The sequence below is a fragment of the Melozone crissalis genome, unplaced genomic scaffold (assembly GCF_028551555.1).
Source record: "Melozone crissalis strain CALT ecotype California unplaced genomic scaffold, PUWL_Pcris_2 ptg000107l_1, whole genome shotgun sequence".
NCBI lineage: Eukaryota > Metazoa > Chordata > Aves > Passeriformes > Passerellidae > Melozone > Melozone crissalis.
The window spans coordinates 5,155,117-5,180,639 of record NW_026535884.1 but is presented as its reverse complement, the minus strand read 5'-3'; the positions used below and the strand labels follow the sequence as shown (position 1 = coordinate 5,180,639).

Sequence of the window (25,523 nt, the reverse complement as noted above, 5' to 3'; positions counted from 1 at the left end):
TCCACTTGCCCTTCTTAGCAGTGTTCTCTTCCAATGCATTAGCCCTGTTTGGCTCTCGATAACGCAGAAGAAAACTGAGTAACCCTCCCTTCTGTTCTTCCTGGAGGTCTCAGATCTTAACCTTAGCAGGTTGCAGTTATTTTTTCTGACTGAGTTCCTTTTTCCCTTCCCTTCGGCTTCTGATGTCCAATTTCTCACAGGACATGTGGGCAAATGCCCTGTTGGTGTTCAGTACAGCTGTACATGTGAAACTTGGAGATGATGAATAGAAAAGCTGTTGAAAAGGAAAAAAAATACAGAACAGAAACCAGAATTCCTGTAAACAGTCTGTTAAAAATATCTTCAACACATGTCAGGGCTGATGATTTAAAATAGACAATTTCTGAGCGTTATAAGGTCACATGGAGACACGATAGTAGATTCAAACGGAGTTGAACAATGAATGTTTCAACAGTCACATCTTGTACTGTTGGCAAGATATCTGTGTTGCCAGCTAGTAATGTTCAGGGGAAAAAAATGAGTCAGATTGAAAGAATAATGAGCTTTTCTTGGACGATAATATAGAGGGGAAAAAAAAAGAATTTATACCTTAACCATATGTCTCAGCAAAAGCTTTAGGAAAATGGTGATTCTGGGAGTCATAAAACTGCAGGACCAGTCAAGGTGACGCAGTAGCACAAACCATGCAATGTACCAGGGCTTTTTGTTTCCATGTGTGGCAGTGAAATAATTAAAATCACAAATCCACATTTGCAATATTTTCTCATTTGTGACCTAAAATACGGTGGGCATTTCAGAGGAGATGTGTGAAAAGAGAGAGACTTTTCAGATGAGCACATGGTCTTGGAGTATCTAATTGCTGCTGAAAATTTAATGAGACAGGGTCTTTGAACACTGGAAACATTTCTTGTCCCCATCTGCTGCTGCTTTGGAGCCACTGATTTCCCGTGGCAGTTGGGAGAGCTGCACTGAGCAAAGGGTGGTGGCAGCCCCAGGGGTGTGAGAAGTGGGGAACTGGTGGGACGAGACCCTGCACGGGGCTTTAGTGCCTGGGTGGGCTTCCCCTGCAGTCCATGGACCTGTACAACAGGTTGGGGAGAGAAAAAACCGAGTGGATAACCCTGTGTGTCATTGGTATCCAGCATTTAAAGGAGGGCTTGGTGAAAGTGGAGTGCCAGGCGTGTCAGAACCTACCCTGCTCCTACTTTGGGCCCACGGGCACCTTGCCTGCATTGAAGGGGTTTCTTCTCATCCCCCAAATCCACTAGACTCTGCTTTGGGATTTGGGGTATCCCCCACCCTTATTGCACTGTTACCCACTGCCAGTGCTCAGCAAGTACCACCAGGGTGTCGCCCCTTCTCTTTGGGGCTCTCCCCTTGTCTCCTACACTCCATGTCTTTTCCCTCTAAATGCCCTTCTCCCTCTTTTTCTCGGTGTCAGCCAGTTTCTAGGGTTCCCACAGTTTTCCAGATGAAGAAAAGGCAGTTGTAGGACTGAGGCAGTCAAAGGAACGCTTTCCAGGAAAGGAGTGAATCCCAAGCCGTTTTACATCTCCTGTGCGGGCAGTTCCACGCACAGATGTGCTCGCAGGACCTGCCCTCGCTGCTGTGCTGCTGTGCGGCCCCGGAGCGAGCCGCGGGTGCCTCCGGTTCGCCGCCAGTGCGGTACAGGGGGGCGGCCACGTCATGCTCCGGACACTCGGTGCGCTCGGCTGCCGGTACCGACCGCAGCCATCACCGAGTGCTGCCGGTACCGTGTGGGCTGCCGGTACCGACCGCAGCCATCACCGAGCGCTGCCGGTACCGACCGCAGCCATCACCGAGCGCTGCCCGCACCGACTGCTGCCAGTACCGAGTGCTGCTGGTACCGACCGCAGCCGGTACCGAGTGCTGCCATCACCGAGCGCTGCCCGCACCGGCTGCTGCCGCGGCCGCGCCTTCCCCGCCGGCATCTCGGGTGCGTGCGGAGCGGGGCCGCGCTGCCGGCCGGGGGCACCGGGACGGCACAGAACGGCCCCGGAACAGCACCGGGGTGGGGCGGGACTCGGCGGGCGCGGCCCCTCCGCCGCCCCTCGGCAGGCGGGGCCGGGGCGGCGCCGGAGCGGGGCCGGGAGCGCGGGAGCCCCGCAGCCCCCGGGACCCCCCGGCCGCCAGCGCAGGTGAGCGCCGGGACGGGGCCGGGCCGGGGCTGGGGAGCGGGGCCGGGCGGGCCGGGGGCTCCGGGGTGCGCGGCCGGCGCTGCGGGGCCGCCTGCGGCAAACGCCGGCTCCGCTCGGGCGCCGTCAGCCAGCAGCGCTGCTGCTGCGCTCGGGAAAGGCGCTCCAGCCTCACAGAGAGCGGGCTCGGCACAGCCGCTGAGCGGCCCGGGCTGCACGGGGGCCGCCCTTGGCGCTGGTGGCAGCGCTGGGATGGATGGATGGATGGATGGATGGATGGATGGATGGCTGGATGGCTGTTTTGGCCAGTAACCACTCATCACCTGCCGGCCCATTCCGCAGGGTGCTGCTGGTGTCTGCCTGGCCTTTAGGTGGCTTTGGCACATGGCGCGTTGTCGCCACGATTGTCCCTCCCGGGTAACACCTGGTCATCAGGACCTGCCCTGGTGTAGGGCTTGTGCTGCCTGGCTCAGCTGTTCATGTGTGTCTCTGCTGTGGGTTAGCTTTGGATCGTGTTTTTGGCAGGGCACGAGAGTCTTTTAAGAGCTCCAGAAGAGAGTCTGGAGCATAGCACGCTGTATGTGCCTGAGGTGGGAACCTGGAAGGTGAATGTCATGATGGAAGTCATTAGAAACGCGTGACTTGTGATTTGTTTCCATCAACAAGATGGACTCTGGTTTCTGGTGTTGTGGAGCCGTTGGGAACAGTTGAAAAAGCCTAATTTCAGCAACTTCTTCAGCTGGAAGCTTTCGTTTATCACAACTTCCTCCAACTCCCAGGCTCTGCCTGTGTTAGCAGTAATAGCAAGGGTGCAAGGATCTCATATCCCTTTGCCAGCATTTAAGAGTTACAACACCCCTCGTGAGTTACAGGCTGTACTTGTGCATGTGAGAAGGCTGAAACACGGAGGAGTTTGTTGGTTGATGTTGTGCAGCAAACAGTTGTCAGGTTTGGGAACAGAGCTGTGCACAGTGCTGGTTTTCAAGCTTTTGCTTTAACCACTGAATATACATTTTCCCACTAGGTAGTTCCTCAGGCAATACTGTGAACTTGCCCAAAAGCTGATTGGAAGTTTCCACCAAGGTTCTCAAGTCTCCCATCAGATGCTTTTCTAGCTCTGTGATGTCTCTCTGTGGTGATAGTGTTTTACTCCCAGAATGAGGAATGGCTTTACATTTATTTTTCTCTTAAGTTTCTTTGCCTGAACTCCTCCTTCCCTCCCTCTGGCTATTGCTCCTGGTTGGATCTGAGGTTCTGCTGAGCCTGAATGATGGCACATTGCTCTGATCCTCTTCTGCAGCTGGGAGCCCCAAAAGTGCAGCCTGTTTTTATCAGCACATGTGCATTCTGCTTTCCTATCTCTTCTCTTGCTGACAACCCCTTTCATCATCAGCCCTGCACACAAACAAGGTTATCCCCGGTTCAGATCACATTAGTGTAGTTCTGCTTCCATTACTTTTCCCTGTGAGTCTGTTTTGTGGGAGTGTGTGTGTGTGAGGTGGGCATTGAACAGTTTAAAAGCTCAAAGGAGTCTTTATTTCATTAAGGGCAGGACCCAAGCCAGGGGAGTCTTCCCCAGTGGTTGTTTACAGCTTGATCCTTGTAGTTTCCACATAACCAGAACAAATCCATGGAAGGCAGGAAAATCCATGGTTCTCCAGTGACACCTGGATGCACAGAAGATGCTGATTTTTGTTAATTAAGCGCTGGTTTTTATCAGCACCTCTGGTAGGGAAGGGGATGCTCTGTAGTGTCTCAGAGGCCTGAAGAGTAAGGTGTGGGCATTTTCATCCCTTGCCAGGGACAGTTCATGGTACAGCTACATCCATCTAATGGTTTGTGTAAGTAAAAGTCAGGTTAATCAGGGGCTCAGAAATATCTAAGAAAAGGCATTGTCAAAGCAGCATAACTGTGTCTGGTATGTAGAGTTGGATGAACAATGGACTGCTGTTGAAAGAATGAGTGAATCAGTGTAGGCAACTGTGTGGCAGGATAGGAGAGATCAATGTACAAAATGGAAGCTGATATTATGAAAAAAAAACGTATTTGATTTTTATATTTGGTGGAGGTAGAAGTCATAGGATGGTAAACCAAGTAAAGGGAATTAAATATTCTAAACTAGGGTTTGAGGAAGACAAAAAGCCAGACTCTTGATTTTAAGGGTTGTTCAGTGCTTGAATGGTTTTCCACACTTTTCTAAGGAGTCCCCAGTGTTTTCCTACCTGGTTCATGACCTGAGTTTGACACTTGTGGGTGTGTGGAAGGAGGAACCAGAGACAGAGCTGTGGTGCAGCCTGGGTCTGTACTGAGGGTGCAGCCCTGTCCCAGGAGCTGAAGGAGAGCAGAGATGGCCCCGTGGCACAGCTGAGACTCAGATCCTGTGTTACAGGAGGCTGCTGGAAGCTGTGATAGAAATATCTGGGGCACAGGAGCAGATCTGACCTGCGACACCAAAGGGAAGCAGCTCCAGCCTGGGTCTGTGTGTGCACACTGGCACTGGGTGTGCGTCCCCAGCTAACCCTGCCAGGGTTTGGTTTGCTCTCCCATGTGCAGGCACAGTTTGACACACTCACCTGCTGCAGGATTCTTCCCCATCTGTCTTGAAGGAGAATTTGGGAGTTACTTTTACTGTCAGTCAGTGCTGAAATGACCTGTCTGCAGTGTGGGCTTGTTTTAACCTGTGACCCCAACCAAAAACTCAAGACCCAGCTGAAAACACTGTCAGAGCACACTGAAGTGCTGTGAGAGCTCAGAGCTGGCTCAGCTCTGCCCAGGGTACTGGCTGTGTGTTGAAGCCATGTCAGACACCTGTGTACCCCAAAATTCCGTGGTCTCCTCCCCCAGCCAAAGCCATGCCTGCAATGAAAGTGGCTTCCTGCAGTCTCCCACGCAGCACATCACCTGTGAGCTCTGCACTGCTCATTTCCTATAAGCTAAGAGGTATTTTGGTAGTCCTGGGGTTTTGTAATTTTGCAATTTGTTTGTGGGTGTTGGAGCTTCCGTGTCTGTCTGATGCTGCAGCCTCGCAGGGGAACGCTGCTCCATGTCTGATCTTTTTGCTTTCTTTTTTGTTTTTTGTTTTTTTGCCTTTTCTTCTCCAAAGCAGTTGCATGTTGTAAACACCAGAGCTGTGGTTGATAAACTTGACAAGAGGAAATTGAAATTTGTGTTAGTAGGTTTTATGTTGGCCGGTGGCTTGTTAAATAGTGGCTGGGTGGTTTCAGATGTGTGTCTCGGACCCTGACACTCTGCACAAATTTACCTTTCTTCAGATTCCTCAGCTGTGTTCTCTCCTGTAGCTGATGCTGTGCTTCTATTCCCTACATGGCATTCAGTAAAATTGAGGGTTTATTTCTCTCCTAGTGCATGGACTTATCCCATGTGGGAATCACCTCCCCTCTTTGCTGAGGATACATATTTATTACCTGCACACTAAATAAATACTACAGGGGGAGAGCAGCCTGTAGCTTTCCTGCAGAGTGAAGAATAATGAACTGAGGCAGAGGGCACAGGGGAAGTTGTGGAGTTGCCTTCATCTAAAAAGTGAAATTTTGTCTCATGGTTATTTTCCTCCACCACTTTTACTGCCCAGTGATGAAGAGGTCTGGGCTTTAAAAATTGACAATTATATTGGAGAATTATTTTTTTTTTTCGGAAGACTGCTGCAGTGAAAGACAGGGAGTATATCTCAAATTACTCCAGTAGTGTAAACCCTGCCAAAAAGGAGTGATGCTGCACTTGGTTGTTCACAAATGGCAGAACAACCCCGAGAAAAGGGAATTGTAATTTCTTGTACACACGAGGTCAAGATAGCGCAGACAAGGTTGGAGAGGTCTGTTCAGTTTCCCAAGGCAAAGGGGAAGAGGGAAGTCAGGCAGTGCAGGAGCACCCATCTAGGCAGAGCTGGCCTCATGAAAGAACTGTCTCATCAGATCTGAGCTCCAACAAGGAGAACATTCTGAATTTAGCAATGGGAAGGGGAGAGACTTGCTAAACGATGTATTAGAAACTATGGAAGTCCAGAGTTTATTCTTCCTTTGGTATATTCACACCAGGAAAAAATCCTGCATCCTCTGAATCAGGGAGTTTGGCAAGACAAGGTGCTGAGCTTGAACTGACACCGTAGTGCTCGTGGCTCAGGCAGGCACTTCATATTCTCTGGGATGTGGTGCCAGATAGAAACCCTCAGCAGGAGGAAGCAGCTCAGCCTTGGCTGTGTCTCTGTCTCTGCTGGTCAGCCGAGTTGTGCTAGTTTGCTGATTCAGGCTGAGGTAGCAGATACACCAGAAACCTGGTGTTTTTAGTGTTGATGGGCGCAGAACAAGGCCAGCTTGTTCTGCTTTATTCAAACTGGTAAGCCTTGCCTCCTCCCCCCTTGCTGCCCTCCCTGCAGGCCCGGGGTGGTTTGTGGTGATGCAGGCTCTGTGCTGAGGAAGCAGGACAGATAAAACTCAGCTCGTGTTTCTGGGAATCCTGACCTCACTGCTGACAGGGAAGTGGTGTGCTCCCAGGAGCTGGCAGATAAGCTGCTGGGCTCCTTGTGCTTGCTGGGGCTCCTGAGGAGCTGCCAGCAGGACCTTGTGGTTTGGGAATCAGCTGCACTTTGCTCAGCTCCTTTCCAAGTCCCCACAGCCACGGCTGCAGAGCTGTGCTTTAAGTTGTGAATGGGGAAATGCTGTGCTGGTTCCATGGGCTGAGGAGAAGGAACACAGGCTTGCTCAGGGCTGAGCACCTTCCAGGCTCTACCACTGGGCTGTTCCTCTGCTGACCTGGCAGGAAAACGGTGAGAGGGAATTGGGGTGAGCTGGTTTCTCTGCTGGGGTGCTTGCAGAGAATTGGTTGGAGCCACTTCCCTGCCAGTGCCAGCAGTTCCAGAGTCTCCAGCACGTGGGGACAGCACTCTGCCACTGGTCACATGTGCAGGAAACCAGAGGTTTTATTGCTGTAGCATTTTGCTTGTGGGCAAATGGATGGAGACTTTGTTACAGGCCTTTGAGAAAGGAAATGTCTGACAGGCTGCTGGTGAATGCCTTTTGTGTCATCCTGTGTTTGGAAACAGCAGCTTGTACCTGATAGCGTTCAGATTCTTGTTCTCTTTGCATTCCTTGGATGTGCTGGAAATAAATTGTAGCATCCTGCCAAGGGACAGGCTGCAGATGGAATTAACAAACTTATTCTGACTGCCTCATCCTTCAACTTCATTTTTCTATACTTGTAGAGAGGAGATGTACAGCAGAGTATTATTTGTTTGTGTGTATAAATTGCATGCATACTTGGAACCAGCAACAACCCTTTCTCCCTCTTGCAGACTGGAAGTGAGCTCTGGAAAAACAAAGTGGAGCTTGGAGCATGTGGCCTGAGGATTGCCTTACACAGCCAGGGGTAGGAAATTGCTGTTTCTCTTGGCTGCTTGGTCATAGATGAGCTATTGGGACAATGCCTTTGTTCTCCAGAGAAGATAATTCTCTTATTTCTGTGTCAAATGCAGGTGTAGATGTTAATCCTGGCCTAGAAGGGATTAAGAGAGGGTTGCATTGAAATAGAAGCAAATGCTATAGTTATATGTGGCTCAAAGGCACTGAAGTGGAATTTTTACTAATTTACTAACTTTTCATGCGCTTTAAGGCTGTGCTGACCTTCCTTTCTTTGGGTTCTTTTGCACATTAGTTTTCTACAGCGCCCAGCCCAGAACTGAGCAGATAACATGTAGTCAACAGCACCAGATTGTTTTGCCTTTTCTTGCAGGTGGTAGCTGAGCAGTGAGCAGGATGCCCCCAGGCATTTACTGCCCTACGGAATTCTGGTCCAAGGGGGAAAACCAAAGCATCCAGGTGGACTTTTTGCTGCCCACAGGAATATACCTAAACCTCTCAGTGCCCTGCAATGCCAGCCTGGGCACCATCAAGCAGGTAACAGCCTCCCACCAGCTTTGGGTGACAGTCTGTGTTACAGCCAGGGTCATCCACTGCAGAGCTCTGCCTCCAGCAGCAGGCACTTAGGATGAGTCAAAAAAGGGATGTGAAGTCATGTGAGAGTGCTATCCACAGGAAGAGAAGCATCCTTGGGAACTGGATAGTGTTGACAAGACTTGAGAAGCTCTTGGCTCCTGTCCTTGGCATCCTGACAGATTTCATGTTACTGGGGGCAAGTTACTTAACCCAGTTTTGTTTCCAGTGTGAGTAATTGCTGTGTTGCACAGGACCAGGGTCAGCAGGTGCTTACTGTGAGATGTTCAGGTGGGGGTTATTTAAATGCTCAGACTGAGGGATTGACATTGCCCGAAACAAAAGGCAGGCATGAGGAAAGGAAGTCAGTTAAAGGCACCTACAAATAAACCTGCCCAGCAGTTCAGCACCAGCTGGAGCCACCAGACCTGGCTGAGGAGCAGCCTGGCAGTGCCAGGGGGCTGTGGGGAGCTTGGGCTGTGCTCTGCCTCAGCTGTGTGCTGGGGGACAGGTGGTGGGTGATAGTGGCAGGGTGAGGGCTGGACAGGCCCTGGGGGCAGCTGGGTGACAGTATGGAGGGTGGCAGTGTGTGCTGAGGTACAGGAGCAGGGTGACAACAGCAGGGTGACAGTATGGTGACAGCATGGTGACAGCAGTGCAGTGACAGCAGCATGTCCCCGCAGGTGCTCTGGAAGCACGCGCAGTATGAGCCGCTGTTCCACATGCTCAGCGACCCCGAGGCCTACGTGTTCACCTGCATCAACCAGACGGCCGAGCAGCAGGAGCTGGAGGACGAGCAGCGCCGCCTGTGCGACATCCAGCCCTTCCTGCCCGTGCTGCGCCTCGTGGCGCGCGAGGGAGACCGGGCCAAGAAGCTCATCAACTCCCAGATCAGCCTGCTCATCGGGAAAGGTCAGCCCGCCCTCATGGGCACAAAATGGCGGCTGGCTCTGGGGGCACACAGCCCTCGTGGGCCCTACATGGCTCTGGGGGCACACTGCCCTCGTGGGCCCTACATGGCTCTGGGGGCACACAGCCTTCATGGACCCAGCACGGCTGCTGGCTCTGGGGGGCACACAGCCCTCACCCTCATGGGCCCAACATGGCTCTGGGGGCACACAGCCCTCGTGGGCCCAGCGCGGCTGCTGGCTCTGGGGGCACAGATATTTCTGTTGGACACAGTGATATTTCTCACTTTCCGTCCTGGACAGCTTGGCTGCAGGGTGGGATGCTGGGACAGCAGCAGGATCCTGCAGGGCATGCAGGGGACACTGCCTGTGCAGGGCCAGGGAAGGTGGTGGCAGAGCACTGGGCTCTGGGGACAGTGCCACTGCACATCGTCCATCAGGGGCTGCTGGCAGCTCGGCTGACTCTGCTTTTGGCCACGTGCTAAACACGTGTTCACGTGAGGAAAGGGCTCATTTCCCCCACTGGCTGCAGATGCTTATTTTGCCCTCCTCTCCTGCTCTGCACCCAGGTTTGCACGAGTTTGACTCGGTGCAGGACCCGGAGGTGAGCGAGTTCCGCGCCAAGATGTGCCAGTTCTGCGAGGAGAAGGCGGCCCAGCGGCAGCAGCTGGGCTGGGCAGCGTGGATGGAGTACAACTTCCCCCTGCAGCTGGAGCCCGCCGCCAAGGGCCTCTCCTCTCTGCAAATCCCCAACAAGAACATTTTTGTCAACATCAGGTTCCAGTCTGGCGGGGTAAAGCACAAAACTTTCCTGTCACGGTGTTTGGTGGTTTGTGCTTTTCCTTTGGAAACCTCTGTGTGAGTGTGCAGACAGAATAATGTGTGCCTGGACAGTGATTGCATGTGTTCAGTGTTCATTCTCCAGATTGCTTTGCCTGTGGAGAGGGTTGGGAGGGAGCTGCTCTCCCTCCTGAACGTGCACTGGGTGTACTGGTTAGCTGGAAGCTGAGGTTGCTGCATGTATGAGGGCTGGAAACCTTTGTGGGTTTGGGTGGGAATCCAGCACAGAATGGATTGGAAGCTCAGGAGCCTGCTCAGCAGACACTGCTTGCAGGCACTGCTCTGTGCTGCCCATGGGCCCCTGTTCCTGCTCCTGCCTGGGCTTATGTTCTGCCTGTTGTGCCTGGGCATGAAGCAAGGTCACCCTGGCAGGAGAACAGCCTTCAGAGCAGTGTATTTGAGCATGGGGACCCTTCCAGTCCCTGCCCTGCTGCTGCAATGACTGTGGGAAGGTTTTTAATGACTGGCAGCCACATAAACTGGTGATTCTGCTGAAAATTGAAGTTCCTGTTTCACAGCCTTGTGCTTACATTGCTGAAACTTGCTCCTGCCCAGTTTGGCAGGAGGAATATCTCTGCTTACCATAGGCTGATGTGTGTGATTGTACCTTCCCTGCTGCTCCTCATTGCCAGCAGCAGCAATGCTGCTCCCTGTCTGTGCCACGCCAGCCCCGTGCTGGTGTCTGACACTTTGCTGTGCTGTTGGGATTGCAGGAGAGCTTCATGTTCCAGATCTCCCCCTGGGAGTTCCCCATCACCCTCATGACCTGTGCCATTAAGAAACAGGCCACTGTGCTCCGCCCCGAGACCGTGCAGCAGCCAGAGGACTACACCCTGCAGGTGAATGGGAAATGTGAATATCTCTATGGGAACTACCCCCTGTACCAGTTCCAGGTGAGCCTCGTGTCTTGCTTTGTCAGTGGCTGTTCCCACGTGGCCTTCTCTTGCTGGGGTTGGGACATATTGAGAAGGAGACAGTGCTATTTGCAGGTGTGCAGCACATCAGTGACAGCACCTGGATGCTATTTAGGGTGAAAGGTACTTCCAGCAACCTAAGCAATCTTTATTTTTGGGGGGGCTAATAGTCTAAGCCTGTCCCTGGGTGCCAAGTGCTGTGTAAATACATTTACAGGCTGTAGTTCTGGAAATATCTGCATGCTTGTATGGTGGGATGAGGGTTCTCCCATTGAAAGTTGGGCAAGTAATCCTGAATCATGTGCTCCTCTGGCAGGGCAGACTGCTGCTGGGAGTGCTGAATCCTCCTCAGTGTTTTCCCTTAATGCAGCCATTTGAGTCCGTTGATGAAATGCCAGCTATAAAAGGCACTTCATATTCTCAGCTCTGGCAGCATGAGGCCAGCGAGCTGCAGGTTTCTAAAGCAAGAGGAGATAATTGAGAGCTGGGATTGGATTGTTGCTGTGTCCTTCCCGAGTCCCTGCAGGGCTCCTGCCCGGGCTGGTGGCTCTGGCTGACCCTGTCCCCTCTCAGTACATCCGCAGCTGCCTGCAGCGGGGCCTGACCCCCCACCTGACCATGGTGCACTCCTCTGCCATCATTGCCATGAGGGACGAGCAGACCAACTGCATCACCAGCCCCCCAAAGGCGGCCTCCAAGCCCCCTCCGCTCCCCAAGAAAAAGGTAAGAGGGGACAGGGACCCCTGGGCTCACCCTGGGCTCCTCTGTTGGGGACACACTGGGCTGGGCTGGGAACAGCAGTGCGTGCTCCCTGCCCTTCTCAGGGCAGGTTCCCAACTGGGGAATAGGGTGGCAATTTCCAGCCAGCCTTCCAGCCCCCTCCACAGCTTCTCTGGCTGTTCCAGGCTTCTTGCTCTTTTCTGGGGACCCAAAAGCATGAAATGGGAGATGAGTTCTGGTGGGGGCCTTGAGAGGCCTTTGTTGCATCTGTTTCTGATCAGAACCCTTTCTGTTTGCAGCCATACTATGGCTCTCTCTGGTCCTTGGAGCAGCCTTTCTACATCGAGCTGGTGCAAGGCAGCAAGGTCAATGCAGATGAGAGAATGAAGGTGGGGACTGGCTCACTCTGGGGTTTGTACCTGTGCTTACCCCTCTGGTCTGTGTGGGGAGGACAGGGGTGGCTGGCAGTGTGACCTCACCTGCTCCTGTGGGGCTCCATTCAGCCCTTGGGCAGTCTCTGAGCTGCAGCACAACAGGGGTGGGGAGGGAAGTGGGCAGACAGCAGCCCAGCATTGGAAAGAGCCGCTGCCCTGAGGTAATGACCTTGTACAGGGCAGGGGACACCCAGCTCTGAGAGAAGCGATGGGAGAGGCGGTAGCTGGCAAAGGGAAGGCAGGAGGCAGCAGAGGCCTGGGATGTGTGGGGTGTTTGCCATGAGAGGGGAAATGAGGAGAAGGGGAACAGCTGCCCTTGGGGAAAGGAAGGAAACTGGGCAAGAACATGTTGCATTAATCAATATGCAAGTCTGCATGAAGTGAGAAGATACCAATGCCCTCACTGAAGCTGAGCAAAGAGAGAGAGTTCAGAACTGAGTGTCTGAGTGACCTGGGAATGAGACAGGAGAGGGACACCGTGTTCAGTGACCTGGGAATGAGACAGGAGAGGGACACCCTGGTCAGGGAGAGCTGCCCTGTCTAAAGAGAGAGTTCAGAGCTGAGTGTCTGAGTGAACTGGGAAAGAGACAGGAGAGGGACACCCTGTCCAGGGGGAGCTGCCCTGTCCCCTTCCCCTGCAGCACACAGGCAGTCCCACGTGCTCACGGCGCTGTCCTTGCTGTCCCTCAGCTGGTGGTGCAGGCAGGGCTGTTCCACGGCACCGAGATGCTGTGCAAGACCGTGTCGAGCTCGGAGGTGAGCGTGTGCTCGGAGCCCGTGTGGCGGCAGCGCCTGGAGTTCGACATCAGCGTGCGCGACCTGCCGCGCATGGCCCGGCTCTGCCTTGCGCTCTACGCCGTCGTCGAGAAGGCCAGGAAGGCTCGCTCCACCAAGAAGAAGTCCAAGAAAGCTGTAAGTGAGGCCAGCCTGGGGCTGCAGATCACATCTTGTGCTCCTGAACCTTTTTGCTTTCAGAAAGCTTCGTGTTAATAAAGCAGCGTACAGAGCAATGGCCAGTAACTGCTCCAGCAGGAGCAGGAAGCTGAGAAGTGGCTGCCTGTAAGAAAGGCTGTTTATGTGCAATTTCTTCTCTAGAAAGACCATTGAGAAACATACCCAGCATCTGACTGGACCTAAAGAGGAATCACTTATCTTGGTGTCCCTGTTTCGCTCTTCTGCAACTTCCTTGTTCTGTAGTTGAGGTTAAACCATCATCTCTGTTGCATTTTCTTTCTAACAAGGTCTTTCCTGCAAATCCCCAGTGGAGCAAATTGCCAGCTAGGGAGGGAGAATGAACTGAGGAATGTAAACAGGTAAAATTAAAGTGCAGGTTCTTCAAGGTCACTGTTCAGGTGTTGCAAACTGACCAAAGTGTTAAATCACCTTGGAAGCTCTTGATCTGAGCAGCTTAATCAGAGGTAGTGATATTTCTCACTTTCCAAAACTTCTATGCCATTAATAATTTAGTAACTAAAACAGATCCAATTGCAGCCTGTGATTTAATTGCTGATTTCCCAGAGTTGTAACATAAGCCTCAAGCTCTGTTCTTTATGAGCAGCAAAGGCATTTGTGCCTCTGCAAATTATTGTTTCTGTGACCACAAAGACTGTTCCCGTGCCTTAAGGAGAGGGTTACTCATGCCATCTGTGCTAGAGTGCAGAGCAATGAGGCACTGGTGAGTGTGATGGGAAGATTTCAGTTCTGCTCACTCCTCCTCACTGCTGGGAGGTTCACTGAGCCTCCTTGTTGTGCTGACATCAGTGGGGTTCTCAGGGTTGCTGTGCAGTCATGTCTGGGAGCAGCAGCCAGCTCACAAATCCTGATTGTGGAGACCAATTTCTGGGTTGAAGACTTCAGAGTGGAAACATTTTGAGGCCAGGACAAGGATTAACAGTTTTATTGTTGGGTTTCTTTTCTATTTAAGAATAGCAGAACCCCAGCTCTTGTTGGAGGCTTTTGTTGGACAGAAGATCTGATTCATCCACAGGCTGCATGATTGTGGTCACACTGGAATAATTTTCAGTTTTGAAGCAGCCAGAAGGAAATCTTGCTGTTCTGATTGGCAAAACAGAGCCAGTCTGTTTAGCTGAGTTGTTAAGGGGATCTTATTCATGCGTGTTCTGGTGCTGGGGAAAGGTGGGTGCATTCTGATGAGCTTTTAGTATAAAATCACAACATTCACCACAGCTGAGCAGTGAAAAAAAGGAATTTTTCCCCATGGTGAGCTACAGCTCTGAGTGAAGTGCCCAGAAATAATTTCAAATGATTGTTAAGGGCGGGTTAGCTGATTTTTTTTTGTTTGTTTGCTTTGATTGTTATTTTTTTCCTTACTCAGAGGTTAATTCCATACATGTTGTTTATATGCAGCCTGTCCAGAGCAGATAGGTGGGACTAAATCATTTACTACCACAAAAGCAGGCATGTTTGCAGGCTGGCTGGATGAGTCAGAGGGTTAATGTCACCCAGAGGGTTGGCTTTCAGTGTTTCTCTAAATCATGCAGGAGATGGCTGTCTTTAGAGTGCTGGATCCTTGTTTTGCTGGACCTTATCCACCAGAAATCCTGCCTTGTGTTTTGGCAGGCTCTGAGCTGTGGTTAGATGTCATTTACTCTGTTAGAAAAGGTTATTGCTGCTGCTGGTGTTTTATTTGGCTTTTCCCTGTTGTCTGGAAGCTGATGTCTCAAATGTGATTTCACTGAAGATATTTGGAGTAATCAAATCAGCTCCAAGCTTTGTGAGAGGCCGCTTGAAGTGACTCATTTTGTCACGTTAGAGGGAAATGGGGGCTCTGTAACCTCCCCCAGTGCTGGGCTGTCCTGTGGGGTGAGGCTGCACTGCCTAGAATGTGCCCCAGTGGAGCCAGATGTGTCTCTGTTTGTGGGTGCCTCAGTGCAGGATTTCTGCCTTGTAACCCCTTTTCCAGCTGTTTTCTGTGCTGTGCTCTGAGCTCTGAGTGCTGCTGCATGAGGTCAAGTGTTCCATTGGGGAACCTGACTGCAGGAAAGCTGAGCTCACTCGTGGAATGTGTGTCTGCTCTGCGGCTGGGAGCTGGGTGAGGGCAGGGGATGGGTTCTTTGTCTTGGCCATGTCCCAGGCACTTTGCTTGCTGGAGTCTCCCTCCTCTAAAATGAGGCTGGGTTGGATTTGTGGGGTTTATTTTGGGGGTGTGGTGAGGGATTGGCAGCATAAAGTTTGATTTCTATAGATAGTGTTTATTATTGTACAATGAAGCCAAGCCTTTTTTTCCTATTATGAGCTATTTCTAGCATCCTTTGCCTCGTTTCCCAAAATCGTGCCTGCTCTGTGTTCCCTGTTTCAAAATTAAAGTTCTTCTCCCTCCCCTCCAAATGGTAAAATGTATGAAATGTGTAATAGTTTCCTCAAATATTGACTGTAGAGTAGCAAGGCCTTATTGGAAAACTAGATTCTTTAGCTTTGCCAAATCTCGAGTGGTGAAGTTTCAGACAGATTTGTGGGGAGCGTTTGGTGCCATTTGGCACCACACGAAAGACCCCAGGTTTTGGCAGGTGCCCGATGCCATCTTGCACTGTTAATTTAGGGCAATTCAGGAGGGGAGCAGGCAGGGGGTCCCTGTGCAGGGGGTGTCTCAGTGGCCTCGGGGCAGGGCAGCCCCCCACGAGCGCTGTCTCCGCAGGACTGCCCCATCGCCTGGGCCAACGTGATGCTCTTCGACTACAGGGACCAGCTGAAGACGGGGGAGTGCTGCCTGCACATGTGGTCCTCCTTCCCAGGTACGGCAGGACAGGGAGCTGCTCAGTGGCACCCTCAGTGTCCCCAGCAAGTGGAGTGGCCTCTGCTCTGAGCTGGAGCCCTGCCAAGGCAAGGCTTTGTTGAGCTTGGCTTTGCAGGTGTGACCTGACGGGTGGCTGCTCACCTGAGGGTGCCACGTGCCCCTCGCTGGGGAAGGCTCAGGAGGGTGAAGTGCTCGTGGCCAGGCAGTGCCAGGGCAGTGCCCAGGGACAGCCTCTGCTCTGCTTTCTGCACCAAAGCTTCGCAAGATTTGGGCTCATGGGTTTTGTGTACTTTGTTTTTCAGATGAGAAAGGGGAACTTCTGAACCCCATGGGCACAGTGCAGTGCAACCCCAACACTGAGAGTGCAGCAGCCTTGGTCATCTGCTTCCCCAGCGTGGCAGCACATCCTGTGTACTACCCATCCTTCGAGCAGGTGGGGCACAGGGACACTTGTAGGAATTCCTTCACTGTCCCTTCCGGTGGGGAACCTCTGGGGCAGCCATCCACAGGGACTGGGTGCAAGCAAACTTGATTAATAGATATTGTTAACTGAAAATTTCACTTTCTCATCTCACCTAATGGACCTTTGAGTGAATACTTTTCTGAGCTATGAATTACTGAGGTAAAGCTGCTCTCATAGATGAGCATTTGTTTAAAAAAATGAGTTTAACTGAGCTGCCTTCAGACTGCATTAGGCTCTGTAGGAAGGAAGAGGAATAAAGGGGAAATGAGTGAAAGTAGGCAGCTCCCTCCCTTTCAGCAGAGTGATAACATGCCATGTGTGAGGTGGAGATTTTCCATCTGTCACTGCAACTGGCCAGACAAGTGGAGGAAGAGATGTGCCTGTTTCAGGGGAGGAAGGAGCTCTGTGCTCCCCAAGAGGCAGGGTCTGGCTCAGAGCCCGTGCCAGGCACAAAGGGCAGCCCAGACAGGGGGCAAGGGACTGCCCTCCAATGCAGCACGAGGTGATGGTGCCCACAGTTACAGAGGAACTGGGAGCCTTTCTCACCCTCTTTATTTGTGTCCCAGCTGCTGGAGTTGGGGAGGAATGGAGAACAGCCCCGAGCTGCCCCAGAAGATTCTGAGGAGGTGAGTCTGCTGGCATCAGTGTTCAGCTGCTGCCAGCCTGGTTTCATGGGCTGGTTTTCCCCCTTACCCCTGTCCCAGCACTTTCACCCAGCCCTGCAGGGCCCCTGTGGGCTGGCTGAGCCCAGGGTGTGCTCCTGCCATGCAGAAGCTGCAGCTGAAGGAGATCCTGGAGCGGAGGAGCCACACGGAGCTGTACGAGCACGAGAAGGACCTGGTGTGGAAGATGCGCTACGACATCCGCGACCAGTACCCGCAGGCGCTGGCCAAGCTGCTCGTCATCACCAAGTGGAACAGGCACGAGGATGTTGCCCAGGTGAGGCTGCTGGGGCTGGCAGCCAGGGCTCCTGTTTTGGTCCCTCTTCCAGTGTCTGCATTCCTGTGCTGTTTTTGGGAGCCTGGCTGAGCAGGGGTCTCACAGTTTTCTCAGGATGTTCCCAGCTGAGGTCTGGCTCTTCTGGGCTCTGTGTGGTTCTGGGAGCTGTCCCAGATTCATTACTGGCCAACAAGGCCTTGTTTATCCCTTCAAGAAACTGGAGGCAAGAAAAAACCTGTATAATTCTTGGGAAAAAAAGATATCTGGATTGAATATTCTTAAATGGTAGTAAGAGATCTGCACAAGCCACCTCAATGGATCAGTTTTTGACCTGGTATCTGCAAACGTGCTGTGAGGCATCTATAAATAGTGGTGCCCTGTAAGGAGCTGTTCTTTCACCAATATAATTTCAGATTTATATCCATTGTCATAAAAGCCTTGTTCCTTTTTGAACTATTTTCTCTTTGGTCATTACAGATGATTTCCCTGCTTCAGACCTGGCCAGAGCTGCCTGTCCTGAATGCCTTGGAGCTGCTGGATTTCAGCTTTCCTGACCGCTATGTTGGCTCCTTTGCCATCAACTCCCTGAAGAAGCTGACGTAAGTGCTGGCCCCAGGGGAGAGGCAGAGCCCTTTCTATTTCTGCTCAGGGCTGCTGAGGGGCTGTGAACAGCAGTGACAGCCTTGCCTTTGCAGCTTTTACAAGAACATTCATGGCAGTGAAGACAAGGTTGTGTTTCATGTTTCCTTTCTGTCCACAGGGATGATGATGTGTTCCAATACCTGCTGCAGCTTGTCCAGGTGCTCAAGTATGAATCCTACCTAGACTGTGAATTGACCAAGTTCCTGCTGGAAAGAGCATTGTCCAACCGCAAGATCGGCCACTTCCTCTTCTGGCATCTGAGGTGAAGAGCAAATCTTGGAGGCTTTTTTCTCAAAACTCAAGGGAAACCAGCATTTAGTGAGTCCTTCATTGCTCTGTGAAGTGGGAACTGCCACTTTTTACCTCGGGTGCCTCAATAAGAATCATTCCAGGAGGACACAGTATTGGTTTTTTATTAATTTCTTTTTGTCTCTTGTGGCTCTGCTCTAACTGCTCTGTCTGCTCCCTGCCCAGGTCAGAGATGCACGTGCCTGCTGTTTCCCTGAGGTTTGGGCTGATCCTGGAAGCCTACTGCCGGGGCAGCACCCACCACATGAAGGTGCTGATGAAGCAGGTACTGATTGCTTTGGGCCCTCCCTCTGCCTTGGGGCTGGTTCTCAGCTCTTGGCTTGCCCAAATTATCATTATCATAGTACAGAAAAGCCTTGTGAGGGCTGCTGGCTTTGGGGTCCCCTGTGGCTCTGAGGGTCTCACCCACACAGCTGCAGTGTGTGTCTAGAGTGGTCTGAAATGTGCAGACCACTGCTGTTACAGATCAGCTGTTCAGTGGGAGCTGATCACAACCAGATCTCCCCAAAAGCAACCAAGGGCAGGCTGGGCTCTGAGTCTCATCCTCTGCACTTTTCCAGCCAGGGCACCTCACTTCTTCCTTTGGAGTGTGGCAATGTGCTTTATTCCTGCTGCAGCCATTATCCTGCAATGCATTTGTGCCCAGCAGAGTATCCACAATTAATTATGGATTTTCCTCAAGCAGATACTGCTGAATTTGTTTTGCTGCAGTGTGTGAAATTGCTACAAATTGAAGAGGAAGTAAGAGATGGAACCAAGGTTTACATTTCACAGGAGATTTTAATGTATATTAACCTTTCTCCAGGAATTTCCTATTTGTTAACCCTGTTTCATCCCTCCCATTTTCAGGGAGAAGCACTGAACAAGATGAAAGCTCTGAATGACTTTGTGAAAGTGAGTTCTCAGAAGGCCACCAAGCCTCAAACCAAGGAGATGATGCACATGTGCATGAAGCAGGAAACCTACAGGGAAGCCCTTTCCCACCTCCAGTCCCCCCTGAACCCCAACATCATCCTCGCTGAAGTTTGGTAAGGGACAGGTCTGCACCTCTGAATTTGTGTGAATTTTGTGCTTTGTTCCACACTGGAGCCAGGCTTTGGGTTATCCCAAGGTTCTTTCCTCATGGGAGTCCCAGGTCCAGCAGTGGGTGGAGTTGCTGTAGGACTGGCAGCTTGGATGGTTGATATTTTAATAGATGGAAACTGAGGGTAATATTTTTATTTCCTCTAGTGTGGATCAGTGCACCTTCATGGACTCCAAAATGAAACCTTTGTGGATTGTATTTAATAGTGAAGAGACAGGTGGAGGTGGAGTGGGTATAATTTTTAAAAATGGAGATGGTAAGTGTTTATTATGCTTGTGAAAATATGTCTTTTAGTGTCAAGTATTTACTGGGTGAGTGGGCCTAAATCTGGACCATTAAGATGTTGTGTAAATTAGGAACTTTAATGGTTTTGGGTGAGTTTTTTGGTAGTAATCTGAAAATTAATATTAATTCCCCTCTATATTTCACCTGCTTCCCCCTTTAATTAAGATTTTAGTGCAGTAATTGGATACCTTTGAACAGTAAAATGATATTTTCCTGTGCAATGCTGCCCAGATCTGCGCCAGGACATGCTGACTCTGCAGATGATCCAGCTGATGGACATCCTGTGGAAGCAGGAGGGCCTGGACCTGAGGTGAGCAGTGTGCCCACAGCTGTCCTGCACTGACAGGGTGCAGGGGCTGCTTTCTCTGCAGCTCTGTCTGCTGTTCTGGGCAGCTTCTGTGGGCTGGGGAAAGAACTGCAGAGCAGAAAGGGAGGAGACAGGGCAGGCAAGGGAAAGGTTAAACATCACCACCGTGCATTTGTGGGCAGGATTTCAGTGGAAGGGTTTCTTTCATCTCTGCAGGATGACCCCTTATGGCTGCCTCTCCACAGGAGACAAGACGGGGCTCATCGAGGTGGTCATGCACTCGGACACCATCGCCAACATCCAGCTCAACAAGAGCAACATGGTGGCCACGGCTGCCTTCAACAAGGACGCTCTGCTGAACTGGCTCAAGTCCAAGAACCCGGGGTGAGGGCTCACCTTCCCTCCCTGCTCCTTTCCTTCAGCTCTGCACAGCTCCAGGCTGTCCCACAGGGGCTGTGGCTGCTCCCCTGCCTGGCACACCTGGAGGCTTTGTGTGGGTCTCATTTCCATTGAGATTGTGGACACCCCCGTATTGAGACCCCTTCAGTTACAGACAGATCTTGGAGCTCATTTTTGTGCAGCAGGGGTGGGAGTCCTGCCTCCAGAGAGCACTGTGGGAATCCAAACGAGCTCCCCTCCCTTCTGCAGCTGAAAACAGCTCTCCCCATGGGGCAGTACTGGAGTCCAAAGTCAAATTATCTTTCACGCTTTCCTCCCTCTCCAGAGATGCCTTGGACCAAGCCATCGAGGAGTTCACCCTGTCCTGTGCTGGCTACTGCGTGGCCACCTACGTGCTGGGCATTGGGGACCGGCACAGCGACAACATCATGGTCAGGGAGACGGGGCAGGTAATGGAGAGGCACCTGGGCATGGGAGTGGTGGGCACCTGGGCATGGGGGTGGTGGGCGCCTGGGCACCGGGATGGTGGGCACCTGGGCATGGGCTCTGCCCAAAGCAGGACACCTGGGCATGGGGGTGGTGGGCACCTGGGTACGGGCCTCTGCCCAAACCAGGGCCACTCTTCCCTCTCCCAAAACCCTATGGCCAGGATCTGCTCAATGCAGTAACTGAAGAGAGCTCAGCTCTGATCAGCTAAAACTGGTAATATTCTGAAAATATATTTTTTTTATTTGCAGCTGTTCCATATTGATTTTGGTCACTTTTTGGGGAACTTCAAGACTAAATTTGGTATTAATAGAGAACGAGTCCCTTTCATCTTAACCTACGACTTTGTGCATGTCATCCAGCAAGGAAAAACTAACAACAATGAGAAGTTTGAAAGGTAAGTGCTGGGAGTTAAACTTGACTTCAGCTTTTAAAGCTCTAAATTTTTAGTATTTATTTCCCACCATTAGTATTATAAGTATTTAGTATTTATTTATTATTTCCACCAACGTGCAGCTTATAGCTGCCTGTACAGATGAAAGCAAATAAATTATTAGCTGGAGAGAGCAGGGTTCAGACTGCTTAAGTGCTTTACAGAATGGTGGAGCTGGCAGTCCTCACTCCTTTGGCTGGTCTTTGCTCAGGTTCAGGGGTTACTGTGAAAGGGCCTACATGATCCTGCGGCGCCACGGGCTCCTCTTCCTGCACCTCTTTGCACTCATGAAGGCTGCTGGGCTGCCAGAGCTCAGCTGCTCCAAAGACATCCAGTACCTAAAGGTAAGAGGCAGAGCCCACACAAGGGGCTAAAGCTGAGCACCTGATTTTGTGGCTGGGGGAGGAGGAGGAGGTCAGTGTGCAAGGCCAGATTCTTAGAAGCAGATGAGCTCCAGAACAGTGAGTGGATGCCCAATTCCCTGTGCAGGACATCAGAAATGCCAGGTCCTGGTGCTCAGAAACCTCTTCAGGTTCTGCACCTGGAGGCAGCAGGAGGAGGCAAAGCCCTTGGCTCTCATTTCCTGGTTTGCCTCCTGAGTCATAACCACCCATCCCTGGCAGCTGCAGAACACTTTGTCCAAGAGCAATACACAATGTGCTCTTTCCTGCACCAACAGAAGCAGAGGGTGCAAGTGTTTATCAGAGAAAAAGCCTCCTGCAATTGTTTGAACAATTAAAAATAATTGATGGCCACTCCATTGCTCCTTTCAATTGAGTAATTTCTTATGAATAAACGTCTTACTGGGTGAGCAGTTCAGTTGTGCACTGATTTGTGCCTCCTGCCTCCAGGACTCCCTGGCCCTTGGGAAAACCGATGAGGAGGCACTGAAGCACTTCAGAGTGAAGTTTAACGAAGCCCTGAGGGAGAGCTGGAAAACCAAAGTGAACTGGCTGGCACACAACGTCTCCAAGGACAACAGGCAGTAGAGCAGGAGCTGCCCCTGCCCAGGAGAACAGAGCAGAACAGCACTGACAGCCAGGTGCCTAAGGACTGAACAGGGGTGCAGAGTGCAAGATCCCCCACCTCGTTCCCAGAGATCAGACATTGCTGCATGACTGAAAAACTGTTGGCCTGTCCTCAGCCACCCCACCCTGGCTGCTGAACATCCCTGGGGGACAAGGGAGAGACGTGAGGCAATAAAACTACTGCCTACAGTGAAGGCAGGTGCAGGTACTGTACCCTTGAGAACTCCTTCAGCTTCAAATGCACATTTGAATGAAGTCAAGACAGTTGTAACATCCCTCCAGTGTGCTAATGTCTGTGTTTCTATTTTCTGGAAAATTTAGCTGAGCAGAGATCCCCCTATGCCTGTAGCCTATCTATGTCACCACTATTACAGCTTAGAGGCATTAACTTCAGCATGTGGTCACTCCTGCCCTGTGTCAGTGTCCACTGAGGTGGGTCAGCTCAAAGCACACCAAAGCTGACTTGGATAAATGGTTTTATTCTGCCTTGAGACACGATAAAAACATCCAGGCTGTCATAATGCTTTCTGTTTGCTCCAGAGGCCAAAGTGTTCTGAAACTGAGCTGGAACTCAGCTACTGCTGTCTAGAACTGATGGCACAAAAGCAGCTTTGAGGTGGCCACTGGATCAGGTACTTTGCTTTCCAAAGTTAGGCTTCAGTTGAGCCTCAAGTAATTCCTGCATTTCTGCATTTATTTTGGTTTCAAACCTGAAAACGCTAAGATTGCATTTTCAAATTAAAGTACTTACTGTTTTTCATAGAAGATGTTAAGCTGTGAGGTCTATTCATACAAACCCTGTTGCCTCTCAAGCACCTGTTGGTAGAAGCAGCAGTTCTGGCATAGAAGACACCTCATTTTAATTTAATCTAACCCTGGGAGAGCCCCTTTTCCTACACCTTCAGATGATACTGTGACTGAAGCACTCAGGCTCTAACAGCTACTTTGGTACTAGAGGGAAATACTGCAGGATTTAGAGCTCTGTGCAGGCTGATCAGTGAGAAACAGTCCTGTGCCTCTGCTCCATTTCAGAGAGTAAATATTGCTATTTCCTTGCTTATTAAACTGATTTACAGAGCAAAAAGTATGCAAAAAAAGTCTTGGGCCCTGTGCAAGGCGAGATGCACTGAAAGCACAGCCCCAGTCAGGTTCTTGTGGAAGGGAAGACACTACAATTCCAGAGCTGCAAAAGCAATTCTCTTGCAGTGCCAGAGCCTGGTGTTCAGGGTGCTGCAGCACTGGCCCCTGCTCTGCTTACCCCTCTCACAAAGGCCAGGCCCTCACAGATTTCAGAGCAGTGGCTCCTGTCCTGTCCCTCACTTTGAGAAGTGCAATAACACAAAGGTGTATCAGTATCAGCTGCAAGAACTGAGCACAGTTTTACAGAGCTTACTTAGTCTGGAAAACTTGACTTACCTACGAGCAGTAAAAATTCAGTGAGTCATCGTGTGGACCTTCTTTTTTTTGTACACCCTGGGAGGACATCTTGGATAAATCTCTGAGAGCTCTGTTGGGTCAGCAAAGAGCCTTTGACTCCAAATTCACAAAGCAGCAGCTCACCTGATGGTTTTCAGCAAGCTGAACTGTACTAAAGATTGAAACTTAGAGAATTTTCAAAAATGTTCCATTTCATTACAAGTGGCTTCTCATTTTTATAAATATGCTAAGAATGATAGACTTATTTCTATTTATTTAGAGATGTTTCTGTCATTATTTTTTTTTAAACTCTGTACAAACTGATTGTGCTTATTCTGTTGCCTTTTAAAAAGAAGTATTTTTTTAAGCCAAACCGTGGTTCTGCAAGAAGAGAATGTTTACATGTTTAGCTCTTCAGTTGCGGTAGGTACATGTTTTGTAAATAAGAAATAAAGGATATTGACGAATTGTACACAAATGCTGCCAAGTCCTTCTGTGTTTGAGAGCAATGACCACAAAACTCTCCTACTCCCCCAGCAGAAGCAAATTAATGCAGTTTATATAACTGGATTCTATTTTGTTTCACTCAGGAAAATAAAAAATGCAAACCACCTTTAGAACCAGAAATTTATTGTAGCTCATAGACTTTCCAAACTGACCTGTTACCAATATACACATCTGAAAAGTTATACCCACAGTGGCTACAAACTGCATCAGGACATTACAACCCCTCAGTATTACCATTAAGTGATGATCAGTTTTGGTCTAAAATACAGCAGCTACAGCAACAGTATATGGAAGGATAAGTCTTCTACACATTAACACAGGACAACTGTCAGACATAAGTTAAAAGTTTCCCAGTTTACTTAAAACTAGCAGTTAATTACCACATAAGTAGTCAAAACCAATTTCCCATTTTAGAAATCTAAAATTTTACATTAAAAAAAAAACCAAAACAACCCCCAAAAACAGTAAGCTCTGGTGTGGGTTCTTTCCCTGCTGCCAGGTCCATCTCTATTGTAAAGGCACTCCTCAGTCAGGCTCCCCCAGAGCCAACCCCATCAATCCTGGGGCTGCTCTGGGGATCCAGCTGCACAAACACGTGCTCAACCCTGATCTTCCACCCCCCTGTGCCCCTCTCTGGCCCTGCCCTGCCCTGGCTGGGGCACGCTGGGCTCTGCAGCCACGGCCAGGAGCAGTGGCTGGAGCTTGGCTTACCGTGCTCAGGAGGGAATGCAGTCCCAGGCTCCTGCTACAGGCAGAGCAAGTTACTCTGTAATCCACCTCCACACAGATCAAGCAGAAATTCATTATTCACGACTCTGCATCAGACCAAATAAAGTTAAACAACCCTGCCTGACAGAAAAAACAGTCCCCCCATGTTTGTACCTTCCAGCTACTGCCCTCTGCAATCCCAAAGTGGAACTGGGATCAGAAATAACCCAAATCACATGAATTAACATGATTCCCAAGGTTTTCTGGTTGGATAATTTATGCTACAGTTTTTCACCAGCAGGAAAACACAATTACTAAGTGTAAACAAAGGCTTAAAACACCGACAATCTGTACAAGGGGCTGCAGGGGAGGAGCAGGAGTGTTCAGTGGTATCAGCTACACCCCAAACCCTCCCACTTCCAAATTAGAAAAAAAATTAACAAAACCCCCCCAAATCCCTATCCATGTAGACTGGTAGCCCAGGTGCTCAGACTCCCCTAGACCCAAACCTGTCTGCAGTGTGCACAGCCCACACTGGGCTCCAGGCACTCCCCCAGAACTACCAGGAGCTGTGGCCACAGCAGCACACAGATCTGCCCACCATGCATGTAGTGTTATTTCCCCAATAACTTAAAAGCATTTATGGCAAGCCTCAATTGGAGAAAAAAATAAAATTAAAACCAAACTGTAGTGCACAGGGGAGCTGAACCTCTGCAGAGGCTCCTAAAGCCTTTACAACTTCTCACAAGCTTGTCTGTTCCCTCTGCAAAACAAAAAGGAGATGAAAGAAGAGGAAGGAGTTCAAGGAGAGCGGGGCATGAGCACACATCGCAGTCAAGGCCAAGA

The 25,523-nt window shown here is 50.6% G+C and overlaps 1 protein-coding gene across 2 annotated transcripts; it reads left to right on the top strand.

The window, feature by feature from the left end:
- Window positions 1-2,084: 2,084 nt before the first annotated feature.
- PIK3CD (phosphatidylinositol-4,5-bisphosphate 3-kinase catalytic subunit delta) lies at window positions 2,085-25,364 on the top strand. Of its 2 annotated transcripts, none has more exons than XM_054292160.1 (24): window positions 2,085-2,159; window positions 7,465-7,538; window positions 7,902-8,065; window positions 8,785-9,013; window positions 9,579-9,802; window positions 10,563-10,688; window positions 11,337-11,486; window positions 11,783-11,872; window positions 12,608-12,829; window positions 15,573-15,669; window positions 15,974-16,104; window positions 16,701-16,760; window positions 16,906-17,073; window positions 17,551-17,672; window positions 17,834-17,977; window positions 18,190-18,289; window positions 18,874-19,052; window positions 19,255-19,364; window positions 19,625-19,703; window positions 19,917-20,084; window positions 20,425-20,548; window positions 20,837-20,982; window positions 21,230-21,362; window positions 21,870-25,364. In XM_054292160.1, the coding sequence occupies exons 3-24, from the start codon at window positions 7,925-7,927 to the stop codon at window positions 22,005-22,007; spliced, it is 3,081 nt and encodes a 1,026-aa protein (XP_054148135.1). In that variant the 5' UTR covers window positions 2,085-2,159; window positions 7,465-7,538; window positions 7,902-7,924; the 3' UTR covers window positions 22,008-25,364. The 2 variants fall into 2 exon arrangements, with proteins under 2 accessions (XP_054148135.1, XP_054148134.1); XM_054292159.1 differs by having other exon boundaries at window positions 10,563-10,742.
- Window positions 25,365-25,523: the final 159 nt, after the last annotated feature.

Excerpts from the sequence above, each read along its gene's own strand:
- PIK3CD (XM_054292159.1), top strand. The coding sequence starts at position 7,925 with ATGCCCCCAGGCATTTACTGCCCTACGGAATTCTGGTCCAAGGGGGAA. Across the intron at positions 9,803-10,562 it reads TCAGGTTCCAGTCTGGCGGG|GAGAGCTTCATGTTCCAGAT; the intron begins GTAAAGCACAAA and ends TTGGGATTGCAG. Across the intron at positions 20,983-21,229 it reads AACAATGAGAAGTTTGAAAG|GTTCAGGGGTTACTGTGAAA; the intron begins GTAAGTGCTGGG and ends GTCTTTGCTCAG.